This window comes from Cariama cristata, unplaced genomic scaffold (genome assembly GCF_000690535.1).
Source record: "Cariama cristata isolate BGI_N322 unplaced genomic scaffold, ASM69053v1 scaffold8457, whole genome shotgun sequence".
Lineage (NCBI taxonomy): Eukaryota > Metazoa > Chordata > Aves > Cariamiformes > Cariamidae > Cariama > Cariama cristata.
In genome coordinates this window covers 13,437-24,658 of record NW_009626001.1, presented here as the reverse complement: position 1 = coordinate 24,658, position 11,222 = coordinate 13,437, and the positions used below count along the sequence as shown (strand labels likewise).

At 48.7% G+C, this 11,222-nt stretch overlaps 1 protein-coding gene across 1 annotated transcript in view; it reads right to left on the bottom strand.

The window, feature by feature from the left end:
• Positions 1-2,006: 2,006 nt before the first annotated feature.
• Positions 2,007-11,222, bottom strand: part of ARID1A (AT rich interactive domain 1A (SWI-like)) — a gene marked incomplete at its 5' end in the record, with an annotated part of 19,271 nt that continues 10,055 nt past the window's right edge. Inside the window, 9 exon segments of the mRNA XM_009703834.1 lie at positions 2,007-4,966; positions 5,812-5,942; positions 6,245-6,983; positions 6,985-7,119; positions 8,641-8,737; positions 8,850-8,984; positions 9,139-9,289; positions 9,469-9,641; positions 10,012-10,144. Of these exon segments, the coding sequence (XP_009702136.1) occupies positions 3,242-4,966; positions 5,812-5,942; positions 6,245-6,983; positions 6,985-7,119; positions 8,641-8,737; positions 8,850-8,984; positions 9,139-9,289; positions 9,469-9,641; positions 10,012-10,144 (3,419 nt within the window).

Below are 11,222 nucleotides of genomic sequence, written 5' to 3'. Positions count from 1 at the left end.
CAAACCTCCAACGAAGCCGCGCCGCGGCTGCAGCAAGGGCACTGCTTAAACAAGCCTCTTGCCAAAACACATTAAGCAAGATCACGTAACAATAGCCTGGTAATAAGTGTATGTTATTACCTTAATTACTTACTATTACAAGAGGGTGGGCAGGTTTCCCTCAAGATCTTGTCCACATGATGATGGAAGCATCGTATTTTACTTTCACCCTAACCAAGCTCACGCTACGCTTTAACCACACCGCAAGCGCGTGGCAGCACCCCATCGGGTCTTGCTCTGGCAAAGAGCAGCAAGTCTTTGTGCTTAAAACCAACACGCTGTGCTATCGGCCTGACCGTATCTGTTGCAGGAATGAAAGAGAAATCATCGTTGCCAACTGAGTCTTTAAGGGAGACTCCCCAAGTGCTTTAATCAGGGCTCAGGCTTGGGAAGGGCTCGAAGTTTTATCCTTAGCTGGCAAAAACGGGGAACGGCGGAGCGGTCAGGGTCAGAGAGAGGCGTTTTAAGGAATGCCTGCAGAAATAGAAAACTTTGGGTACAAAGCAGGTCAGAAGCATCAAGGATTTGCATTCTGGGCAGCCAAGTCGAGTTTGAGATCAGGTGTGGCTCTCAAAATAGTCCCTAATTACAAACTGTGAACACTGCTTGTTCTCATTTTACTAATGTCTCATCTATGCTATTTTTCTTTTAACCAGTTTAGAAGTGCGAGAGGTGTACGCGTCTGCGTGCGTGCAAGCGCTGGGGGAGCGGAATTACTCCCCTCAGATCAACTGGTTGTATAAACACTGGTAAAATGGGTAGTTAGTACCACTTGTGACTATTCTTTCCCTCCCAAACGTAGCATTCGCTTATGATTAAATTCACCATAACGTGAACACGGCACTGTACAAAAGCTGTTCACGTTACTTTCCTCAACCTTGCTGCTGAGGTCCTTTCTGTTTAGAAAAAGAAGTGGAATTTTTACATTAAATTAATCAGATTAAACAAAGAGAAGTCAGTTTTAAATCAACAACACTGTCGCGGAACAGCAAAGTCCAGCAGAATTCTTATCTCACAACTTGGTTTACATTCAGTATATTTTTAAAGCCAAGGAAGCCCAGCACCATTCCTGTCTCCTAAGAAATCCGTTTTAAGGACTCTCCTTCTGCCAGGCAAAGAGCTCCTGCATTTTTTTTCCTGCTGATAAAACAGACTTTTCAGAAAAGAGTCAGTTTGATTCTCACACAGTTACTCCCAGAAATCTGAAGTTTAAGGAATACAGCTGAGGGAGGAGGGCTCTGGGAACGGAGAGCTTCCTACAAGAGGACTAGCAGGATAAAACGAGGTGGGTTTTTTTGAACAAAAATGATGTTTGCCTTTAAAAAAGCGTCTCCTTTTCCTTTTATTAGCTCTTTTGCTTAAATGAGCTCGGTGCAGTTCTAGCTAGCCTGCTTCCCATATCATTTGAGGATAAAGCTTCAGGCTAAATAAAATACCTGTTTACTAACCCATGAAAACGTGTAGATTTTCATATGAAGAGCCTGAACTTTGGCCATTTGCTGAAGGGCATCAGAGCTCTGTCTGCTGGAAAACCCCGTCCTCCGAAGGACGTGAGAATCCACACCACGGTTCCAAGAAAATGTGAAAAATGCGGGGGGAATGAGAATTTTCCATTTTACAGAGCGGAAAGGGAACTGCCTCCTTTCCGACCAACAGCCTTTTTTACCCTGTGAACCAAGCGTCTCTGCCACAGCTGCACCTCACACCGCAAATCCACTCCTACCCGAGCCTAAGCAGCACTAAACAAAAATTCCATTGCTGAAGCAAAGCCAGACCACGCAGCATTGGGGACTCCAGAGAAAATCGTGACTTTTGTCATCCCCAGACACTGCCGTACCGCGCAGGACCTTCGAAGGTCTCTGTGCTGCGTGGTAAGAAGGAGCTGACCTACAACATCACGCCTACAAGACCTGACAGCACTGAAGTTACCTCCCCGTTCTGCTAATAAAAAAATCCTTACAAACATCTTACCAAGATTTAATGTACATTTATTCTTAACACGTGGAACATATAGTATAAAGATTTCATACTGAATAAATGATATTCATTAAGCCAAAAAAGGAAAAAAGGGAGGAATTTACATCAAGTTTTTAGCTACATCGTCTGAAATACAAATATGCAGAATTCATCACTGAAAAATCTCAATTGTGTTTCTTCATCAGGAACTTCAACTGAACCTAGAACTTTTTCACACCTCGATTAGAAAGAAAACAAAAACAGGAAAAATAAACTATAAGTTGATTGGCTGCTGAGACAGCAATGACTTTATACACAGAGACCTGTACAGCATCCTCCAGGGAGGGATGTCTGGCAAGAGATTAAATAATTGTGTCTCGCTTTTGCAGGTCATCAACTCGTTAACTCGTCATACTATAAAGGGGTAGGGAGAGGGGGACAAAACTGCAAGGAATCTTAGGGTATGTGCAATGTACAACGTCATATATATATACACACGTGGCAGCATTCAGGCTGCAGCTAAAGGTTAAAACCAGTTCTAAGAGGTGATCTCAGGGTTATTCATACAATCAAGGAGGAAGAGAGAAAGAGGTCAGGGTGTTGTAGGTTCACACATGATACTTTGGGGGAAAAGCCTTTTTTTCTCCTCAACATTAACTAAAAACATTTTTAAAAACTACAGCTTGCTGCTGATCCAGCGTTTTTTTTTTTTTCTTTTTTCCATGTGAGACATTATTACAGTATGTTTACAGTTTAAGGTGTACAGTACATGAAGTCCTACACGCTACTGCACAGGCCTCCCTTGGACAAGGTCTGTTCACAACTGGCAACTTCTTGGTTCCTGCAAGATTGTGAATGTACAACGATAAACCACACAGAGTTCAGCAGTCACTTTTGTCCTTCAGAGTTTACCATTAAAAACAGTTATGAAAGTGGTGCCTGTCAATGTGATAACACGGCAAGTCGTTTTCCCCAAACTCACTGTAAACGACAGTAACTTTGGTTAAAATAAAAAAAGTCTTCTATGTAGACAGAACTTTTGTCTCCTTTAATAAGGGATTCAAGGACAAATTTGAAGGGCAGGGGAAGGGGAGAGGGAATGGGGACATCTTTCCCCAAGGGAGAAGCAGGACAGCGCAGGGCAGACAGTGGATTCTGAGGTGGTTTTGCATAAATAAAGGGCAACAGTCAGTTTCTAAGTTCTCCACTCACGCACACGCACACAGGGTCTCGGATCCCACAGCTGTCATGACTGGCCAATTAAAAACAGTACATCACAAATAACTTGTGAAACCAAAGAGTTCATCAAAGGCGACACGGAGATGTCCAACAGCCGCGACTCGTATAACGTGAACTCCGAGTGGTTCTCGTCCACCTTGGCCAGGGCGAGCAGCGCCCGAGCAGCTCGGCGCATCATGTCCACGCTCGTCGATTCAAAGGGTGGGTTCTGCATGTGCATCAAGCCGGCCTGGCTCTGCTGGAACTGCGTGGCGGCCAGGCTGTCCTCCAAGAAGCCCAGCAAGTTGCCAATGCTGCCCTTCTGCACAGCAATCGCTCTTGCTGCCAGGCTGTCCCCCTGTGCCAAGTTGGCCAGTAGTACCACAGCCATCTCTCGACACACCGGGTTCTTTCTGTCACTAAGGAACCGCACCATGGTGCTGTACAGCTTCTCCAAGCGACTGAAGGGGGGAGTTGCAAGAATCAAATCCACATTGTTGTCCTGGATGCTGAGTTTGCTGAGTGTTTCCAAAACCAGTCTCTGAGGGGAGAGGACCGCATTGGGCCCCAGTGTTGGAAAGGGATCCTGGGCCTCCGCTGATGGACACACTGCCCAGTGGAGGAGTCCATCCAGGATAGGCAAACAGATGCTTTCCGGGTAAGGGGAGAGGTCCAGCTGGCCAGAAATGTTGGCCAACGTGACCAGTGTATTTTCACGCAGCATCTCCAAGCAGTCCCACCACCACTCCACCTTGTTGCAGCTCACCCCTTGGTCCTGCTCCTCCTCTTTCTCATAGGTCAGGGGTGCCTGTTTGCGTTCTGGATGCTTGTGGTGTAAGAGAATCAGTTTCCCTAGAATCAGCAGCAGCCCGGGATGTTTAGACATCTCAAAGTCATTGCCCGGCACAAACGATAAACTCCTGATGATGTTAGAGACACAGATGCAGCGCTTCGCCAGAGAGTCCTGCCAGTCTAGGAGGGTGCAGAGGGGCGTCTCGTCTTTACTGTGAGGTTCGTCCTCCAGAATTTTTATATTTCTGTGGCTCTGAGCTGGACTAATGCCAAAGGGAAACTTGCTGCTTTCCTTCGCCGTTTCCAAAGCTTTGACCTCTTCCTCCTCCCCTGCCAGGGAGCCCGGACGTGCTGAAAGCATGTCATCCATGGTGGCGGTTATCCTCTTCTCCGAGGAGCTGTCGGATGGAAGAGTCTCTCCTTCCCTAGTGCTCGGATTGCTCTCAGCTGCTGAACGTTTCCTCAAGACGGAGTTGCAGGAAGCTCGTTTATGAGTCACAGGTAGCTCCGTCTTGCTCTCAAAGTGGGTCTGAATGTGCTCGGTGGTATCTCCGCCACCAATCCGCCAGTGCAGCAGTCCGCTCTCGAACTCCTGCACTCGCCCCAACTTGTCTGAATAATCTACCACAAACGGGTCATTTTTCTGCACGACCTTGATTGGAAGCTTGTCAAATTTACTAACTAGTTTTTCCTCGCTGCTCTCTAGAGGTACTTTGTCCTTGCTCGAAAAGGCAGCCTCCTCCTCTTCCTCATCCTCTTCTTCCTCCTCACAGTTCGGGCTCCGTGGTTCATCATCCTCCTCCCCTTCTTCAGGAGAGGAAGCTGAAGATTTGCAGAACCTTTCGGGATCTAATAGTGTTCTTTGCCCTGGGTCTCCCACCTCGTATTCCTTCAGGATTCCAAAGATCTCGATCAGGCAGCGCCGGAAATACTCCACCAAGAGTTCCAGCAAGCCTGGCAGCTACAAGGGAGGAGAAAAACAGGAGGGGGAGGAAGGAAGGGAATAGTGATCAGAAAACAACTTAGGCCAACGAGCAACTGGGAAAGCAGGGCATAAAGGGCTAAGAATTTCAGCAGTGCTGTTAATTAACGGGTTCTTTGCATGCTGGCAATAACCTGTTTGCAAAAGAGAGCTTTCCGTCCTCTGAGAAAAGGAACAAAGACAAAACCAGATACTGACTCTCAGTATCCGAGCCGCCCTCCCTCCACACACACGTACCTGTGCGAACACACGCGTGCTCTTGGTTGTATCCCCCCGCTGGTTAATGCACAGGGAGGTGAAGGGCAGCGCTAAGCAAAACAGCCTTTACAGTATTGCCGAGCAGTTTTTACGACAGCCACGGAGGCAAGTGGCAGCTAACTGAGAAAGGCTGGCCCTCCGGATTGGAATCCCAGCCCCACTGCGCACCATCCCGGGGAAAGACAGAGCCAGAGGTGAACGAACACCATCAACACCCAAAACCACAAGCAGCCGTTAGCCTTTCATAGCACTCTCACTGCAAAGTCTGTTATGGCCTCCCCACCGTTATTCACCTCCTGTGTTCCAGAGGCAATACATCTCTCACCAGAGAGGAGAACACACACGCTTGCACACCAACAAACGTATAAACTACACGGGCCAGCGAGTAAGCAGCACAGAGCTACCCAGACCCCACACTCTCTTCCGACCTGGCGTGCTCTGCCGGTACAGGGATGTCCGGGAGTCCGGCCCTACAAGGGCATGAGCTGCTTGTTGCTACCTCGCTGACAGAAAACCCTACAAAATTAGCACTTCAAAGACCTGCATCAGAGAGCATCTGCACCCACCTGGCTGAGGTTGAAGGTCATTATGCTGTTGTCATCATAGAGCAGGATGTTTATGGTATCTAAGGCCCACGTACTTTCAGCTAGCAGCCCGGACTTCAGAGACATCATCACTCTCCAGGCTTCAGGAGTTCCTGTAACATAAACACATAATACTTCCAGCTCCTGGAGTTCAAAAAGCAAAAAGGAGATACTTGATGCTGCTTTTTGGACCCATGAAGAGCAGAGCCTGTTTAAGATGATGTACAGACTGTACGTATCAGCAATCTCTCCACAAACAATGCCAAAATGAGGTCTGAAAACACAACTAACCTACAAAAGTACAATTCTTTCCAAGCCAGCAGAGCCCTTCCACTCGGCAGTACCGTACCAAAGGGTAACGGCAGCACCCACCCCCTCGACAGGCACAAGCAGAAAAGCAGGAGTTTCCTCTTACCAATATCTTTTGCTGTCAGCCGTCTCCTTTGTTTCAACACAGGTTGCGTTGCTTCTACTGATCCTGGAGGGAAGGTGATGTCTCGTCGGATCATGGGAGGCTGTACAGCTGCTGGTGTTATATGCGAGGCAGGGACTGGTGGTCCTGCCTTCTGCATTTTCATCCCCGAGTGCAGGAATGGAGATTTACTAGGAGAAGTGCGATTCTCCAGAGGTCTGGGCAGAGGTGCTGGGCTGGATACCTGAGGAATGTGATTCTGCATGCTAGGGGCGGTCTGGTAGTTAGACTGGGGGGGCCTAGTCATGGGGGGCACGGGGGCAGAGGGACCATAAGGAGGTTGCCGGTTCCCGTGGGAAGGCCACGGTCCCTCATGGTTGACCCTCTGGTCTGAATGCAGAATTTCATCTGTTCGAGTCACTCCATGATAAGCAGGCCCCTGGGGCGCAGAGCCAGTGCTCTGCCGATTCGGATAGCTGTACCCTATTTCGTTGCGCCCTTGCCACATGGCACCTTGCTGCGGGCCCTCTGGAGCAGACTGTATGGGACCACCCATCATCTGAGGAGGCATGTTTTGCTGAGCATTGGAGCCTGGGGGAGCCGAGACCCTGTCTCTGCCAAATTGGAATGGGAACTGGTTCTGCGGCCCTCCGGCAGATCGGCGGTCAGCAGCAGGGTATGTACTCCCATACTGGTTATACAGGTCCTGCTGTGGAGACGGCTGCGCAGTTTGCTGCTGGCTTTGGTGGCTGGGTCTGTGCTGGAGGCAGCTGCTGCTGCGTCTGCCCCTGCCCTGTGCTGTATGGTACGTTGTACATCTCCCCTTCGTGCCGCTTAGCAGGCAGGCCATAGCTGCCATCCATCGGTCGCTTGTAATTCTACGGGGAAAATAAAAGCATCAACAATATGAGATTATCTACTTAGAAACAAGCAACCCAAACTAGAGTGGGTAGAGCTACTCAAGAGCCAGAGGATATGCCCCATGGCATGGCCTGTAAGAGAGCAAGACCTGTCTGGTTGTTAGCCATATCCAACGTGAAGCTGGATCAGTTTTTCCATTTCACAAGCCAAGACCAATTCCTTGCGGCTGGCTGGGCAGTTTCCTTGTGCATTCTACAAGGATGCCCTGGGGGCACAAGTCTGCCCACAGAAAGGGCTTTCCTGTAGGAAAGACTCAGCTCTGCTATACGTTCACCACAAACCAAACTCTGCACAGGTACTTGTTTCCTTTCACATCCAGGAATTTTATCAGACCCTATTTCTCTTGAATTTCCCAGAAAACAGAGGTTTCTGCCGAAGCATCAAACAAGATGCATTAAAAACTGTTTTACTTCCTGCTTCTTCCTCTCCTGTACGTTTCAAAACACATCACTGCTTCTTCCTTTCCTGTACACTTCAAAACACATCACTGAAAGGAGCAAGAACTATTCTCCCCCCTCCTTCTTTTAAGTGCAAATGGAGAAAACAGCCAATTGCCGAGACAAAATTAAAATCCAAGATCTCTCTTGCCTCCAAGGGTCTATGCTCTAGCTGCTCTACAGTCTACTCAGAAGCTCCACGGTCATGACCGGCTTCAGATGGAGCTCTAGGGCTTCAAAGATGACAAGTACCAGAGTAACTCGAACTCTTGGCTCGGAGCCCCGTGGCTCTGGTTGCAGAGCCAAACTGCAGAGCAGTTGGAATTATTCTTAGCACAGCTCAGCGAGTGCCCTCTCTGTACTCTCCTAAACCAGAGGATTCAAAATTATCAGGAAAACATTATGGGTCCTGGCACTGATACAAAGAGCAAGTTATATATAAGGATTAGGGGAAGAGATATATGTTCATTCAAACTCTGTCCTGAAACAAACCTGATGTTTTTGAGAACAGTGAGTAGGAGGGCAGTGGGGCAATGGAGGAGTGGAGCAAGTCTGAAGCCTTTGTCTGCAGGCTCAGTAAGACAAAGACAGAAAAAAGGCCCTAGGTTGTGCAGACTGATCCTCTGAAACAGCTCCCCAGAGCAATAAAGGAGTTACTCCATACAAACTCATCTGACCACTTGGACCAGAGGTGTTACAGAAACATGATGGGATTCAGAAAGTTCCAGAGGGGCAGAGAAGCCCAATGAAGTTTCCTGATCTCCCGCTGCCTGACCAGAGCACGTATATGTCTGCAAACTACACAACCTTCATTCTCAGAACACTGTTTCGCTAACACAGCACTGGAAACACTCATTAAAACTTACTTAAACTACTTGGAAACTAGGAAAAAAAAAGCCTCCTGTATAAGGTACTTAATTCTATACATTCATAAAGCAAACACACAGCCCAAAGAGTTTTCATCCGCCTCTTCACAAATTTCACAGATAAAGCTCTTCTGTCTCTCAAGTCGAACAAATCAGAAACTTTCTGATAATTTACCTGCTGTTGCTGTTGATACATGGTAGTTTGCTGGCTGGGGAAGGGGCTGCCCGAGGACGTGCCTTGAGTGGAAAATTGATTGCCATAGGAATCATGTCTGGAGAAGAAACAGATGGATTACTTGTCTGATCAGGCGCATGTTTCACTATCACAGTCCCAGAGCTCTCTAACTGGGAAGAGCTGTTTGTGGCATCCCCCCCACCCCAGACCTTTGCTGCTGCTGTTGCTGCTGCTGTGGGTAGCGGCTGGGAGAGTACATCCCCGATTCAGGGGTGGAAGGCATGATGTTGGGCTGCGGAGTCCCGGTTGCTAAGTTGCCCTCAGGTCCCATGCCGGGCTCCGTCCTACAGGGAAACAAAGAGGAAAAACCCCACACGTCCACTTAAATTCACCCTTGCTCCTCAAATCGAAAAGGATGATCAGCAAAGTCACAGCAGTGAAGAGAAAGTAATCATTTCACAAGAGTCAAGCGAGATCTCACCAGGTTCAAGTACTCACCTCACTCGGTCGTAAGGACCTCCGTAGGAGTAGTGTTGCCGCTGTCCCATGGCCATGTTACCCATCCCTGGACCTGCAGCACGATTGTAAGGGTCACCCATACCACTGTTGGGGCCCTGCCCTGAGGACATGAAGGGATCGCTTCCTGGAGCTGAAATATTGAGAGGAGGACCAATAAATACGTCTACCTCTGCCTTAGAAAGATACAGCCAGTCTTCTGGGGAAGAAGGGCAAGCAGCAGGTCTCCTACAGCACATTCCAGCGTACAGCCAGATACAGGGATTAGTACTCAAGGAGAAAAGGGAGAGGAGCACACAAGGACTTCCTCACCTTTCCTCATACTGCTGTAAGGATCTTTATTTGGCTCATAAGACATGCGACCCATCATGTCGGAGGTATTCATGCTGGGCTGGTACCCTGGATTTGGAGTCATGGAGTTCCGTTTCTGGAACGCAGGATCACTACCATCTGCAAAAGCATCCTGAAGGCCCACGGAGTTACTCCTGATTCAAAAAAAACCCCACAAACACAGGATTATAGAGGTCCACAATGCTTCTCAGGATACTTTTCCCCAGATCTTCCCCCTCAGGTGTTGCTATCCCCTAGAAGGACCACAGTCATGCTCCTCCAACAGAGGCAGGAAGAACTGCCCTCCTACAATACTGTCCTCAGATCCAATCCCAAAAGTAATCGTTATTCACACATAGATGCAGAGTTAATGCTGCTGTGAGCCATTAACAAAGGAGAAAAGCTGTGGAGCCCCACCAAAACAGGTACTCAGGTCTCCAGCCATCTGCAGTAAATGACCCAGAAGCAACCTCACGTTCACAACTTGCATCCAGCATAGTGGAAGAGGGTGCAACGGTTTCCTACCTGATGCCTGGCAAAGGGGGCATCTGACTGTGTGGCGTAGATGCTGGAGTCGGTGGCTTCAAGTCTCCTCCTTCTGCCATGGAGCTGCTGGTGGACTGAGGTGTCTGAGGGCCCTGCATCGAGCCTGAACCCGCTGCAAGAACAGAAACGTGGTGTGAGCAGCTTTGCACCCTACAGGTGCAACCCAGAACCTCCCAGAACATCAGCCTCAAAAAAACAGAGAGCAAAGAGTCCTTTCAAGAAAGAGACAGATGAAACGTGGCCAAAAAGTACAAGGAGCTCAGTATTTCAAGGATACTGGGCCAGACTTCCTAGAAGAACCATACACAGTAATCTAAAGCTGAGATGCCATGTTCATTCTCCTCACGTCTTTGTTCTTAACCACATTCTCTTCTACACACGGTGCCACCACTGGGGCACTGCGTAGCGTTGACCAAACTATCTAGCATCAAAGGCTGATACTCCACAGTGCACAATGCGGCAGGGTATACGGTGCTTCTTGCCAAGTGACAACCACTGACCCATCACTTTCACACTCTTTCTACCCAGGCAGAAGGTGGGTTTGAGCCCTCTCCTCAAAGTCTCATAATCCTTCTAGTGATGAAAACTCTAGGACGTCAGCTGAAGTTCACCAAGCAACTCTGAACAAGGCTCCTCTGTCTGCTCTGCCCTTCGAGAGGGGTTAATTCAATGCAGGTTAATTCAAGCACCACTCCCAAGGATTCCTGGAACAGGGAATGCCGGAGATGCCGGATCTTTCACTGAATGACAAAACCCATCCAGCCAGTTCTCTGGCTCTGTACGGCTTGCTTTACGCTACAGTAAGCTTTCATCAAAAATCCCAGGCCGTCATGTGTAATCCAGCTGTGCCGGAGCTCTAGGAGCAATCCTCTGCCCCTGGATCGCTGTCACAGTGTCAGCTCTCAGGTTCATATACTCCTTGCAGCTGGCAAGAGCTGAACTCTTAATTAATGTTTCCATTAGTTACCATCCCCAGCACCCGATATCCCTCAGCTTCAGCCCTGCTGGTTGATGAGTCATTTCAGCTATTCATTAAAATCCTCCGAGGTCACGTCCAGGGCATGTTTGTTTACACCCCACCTTCCTGGCACCCTGTCCTCTTCTCCGTGACTCCCTCCCAGCCCGGGGAGGTCTCGGGAGAAGGAAGGGCAGAGGCAAGCTCAGCGGGGAGTTTCATTCATGGGCCTTCC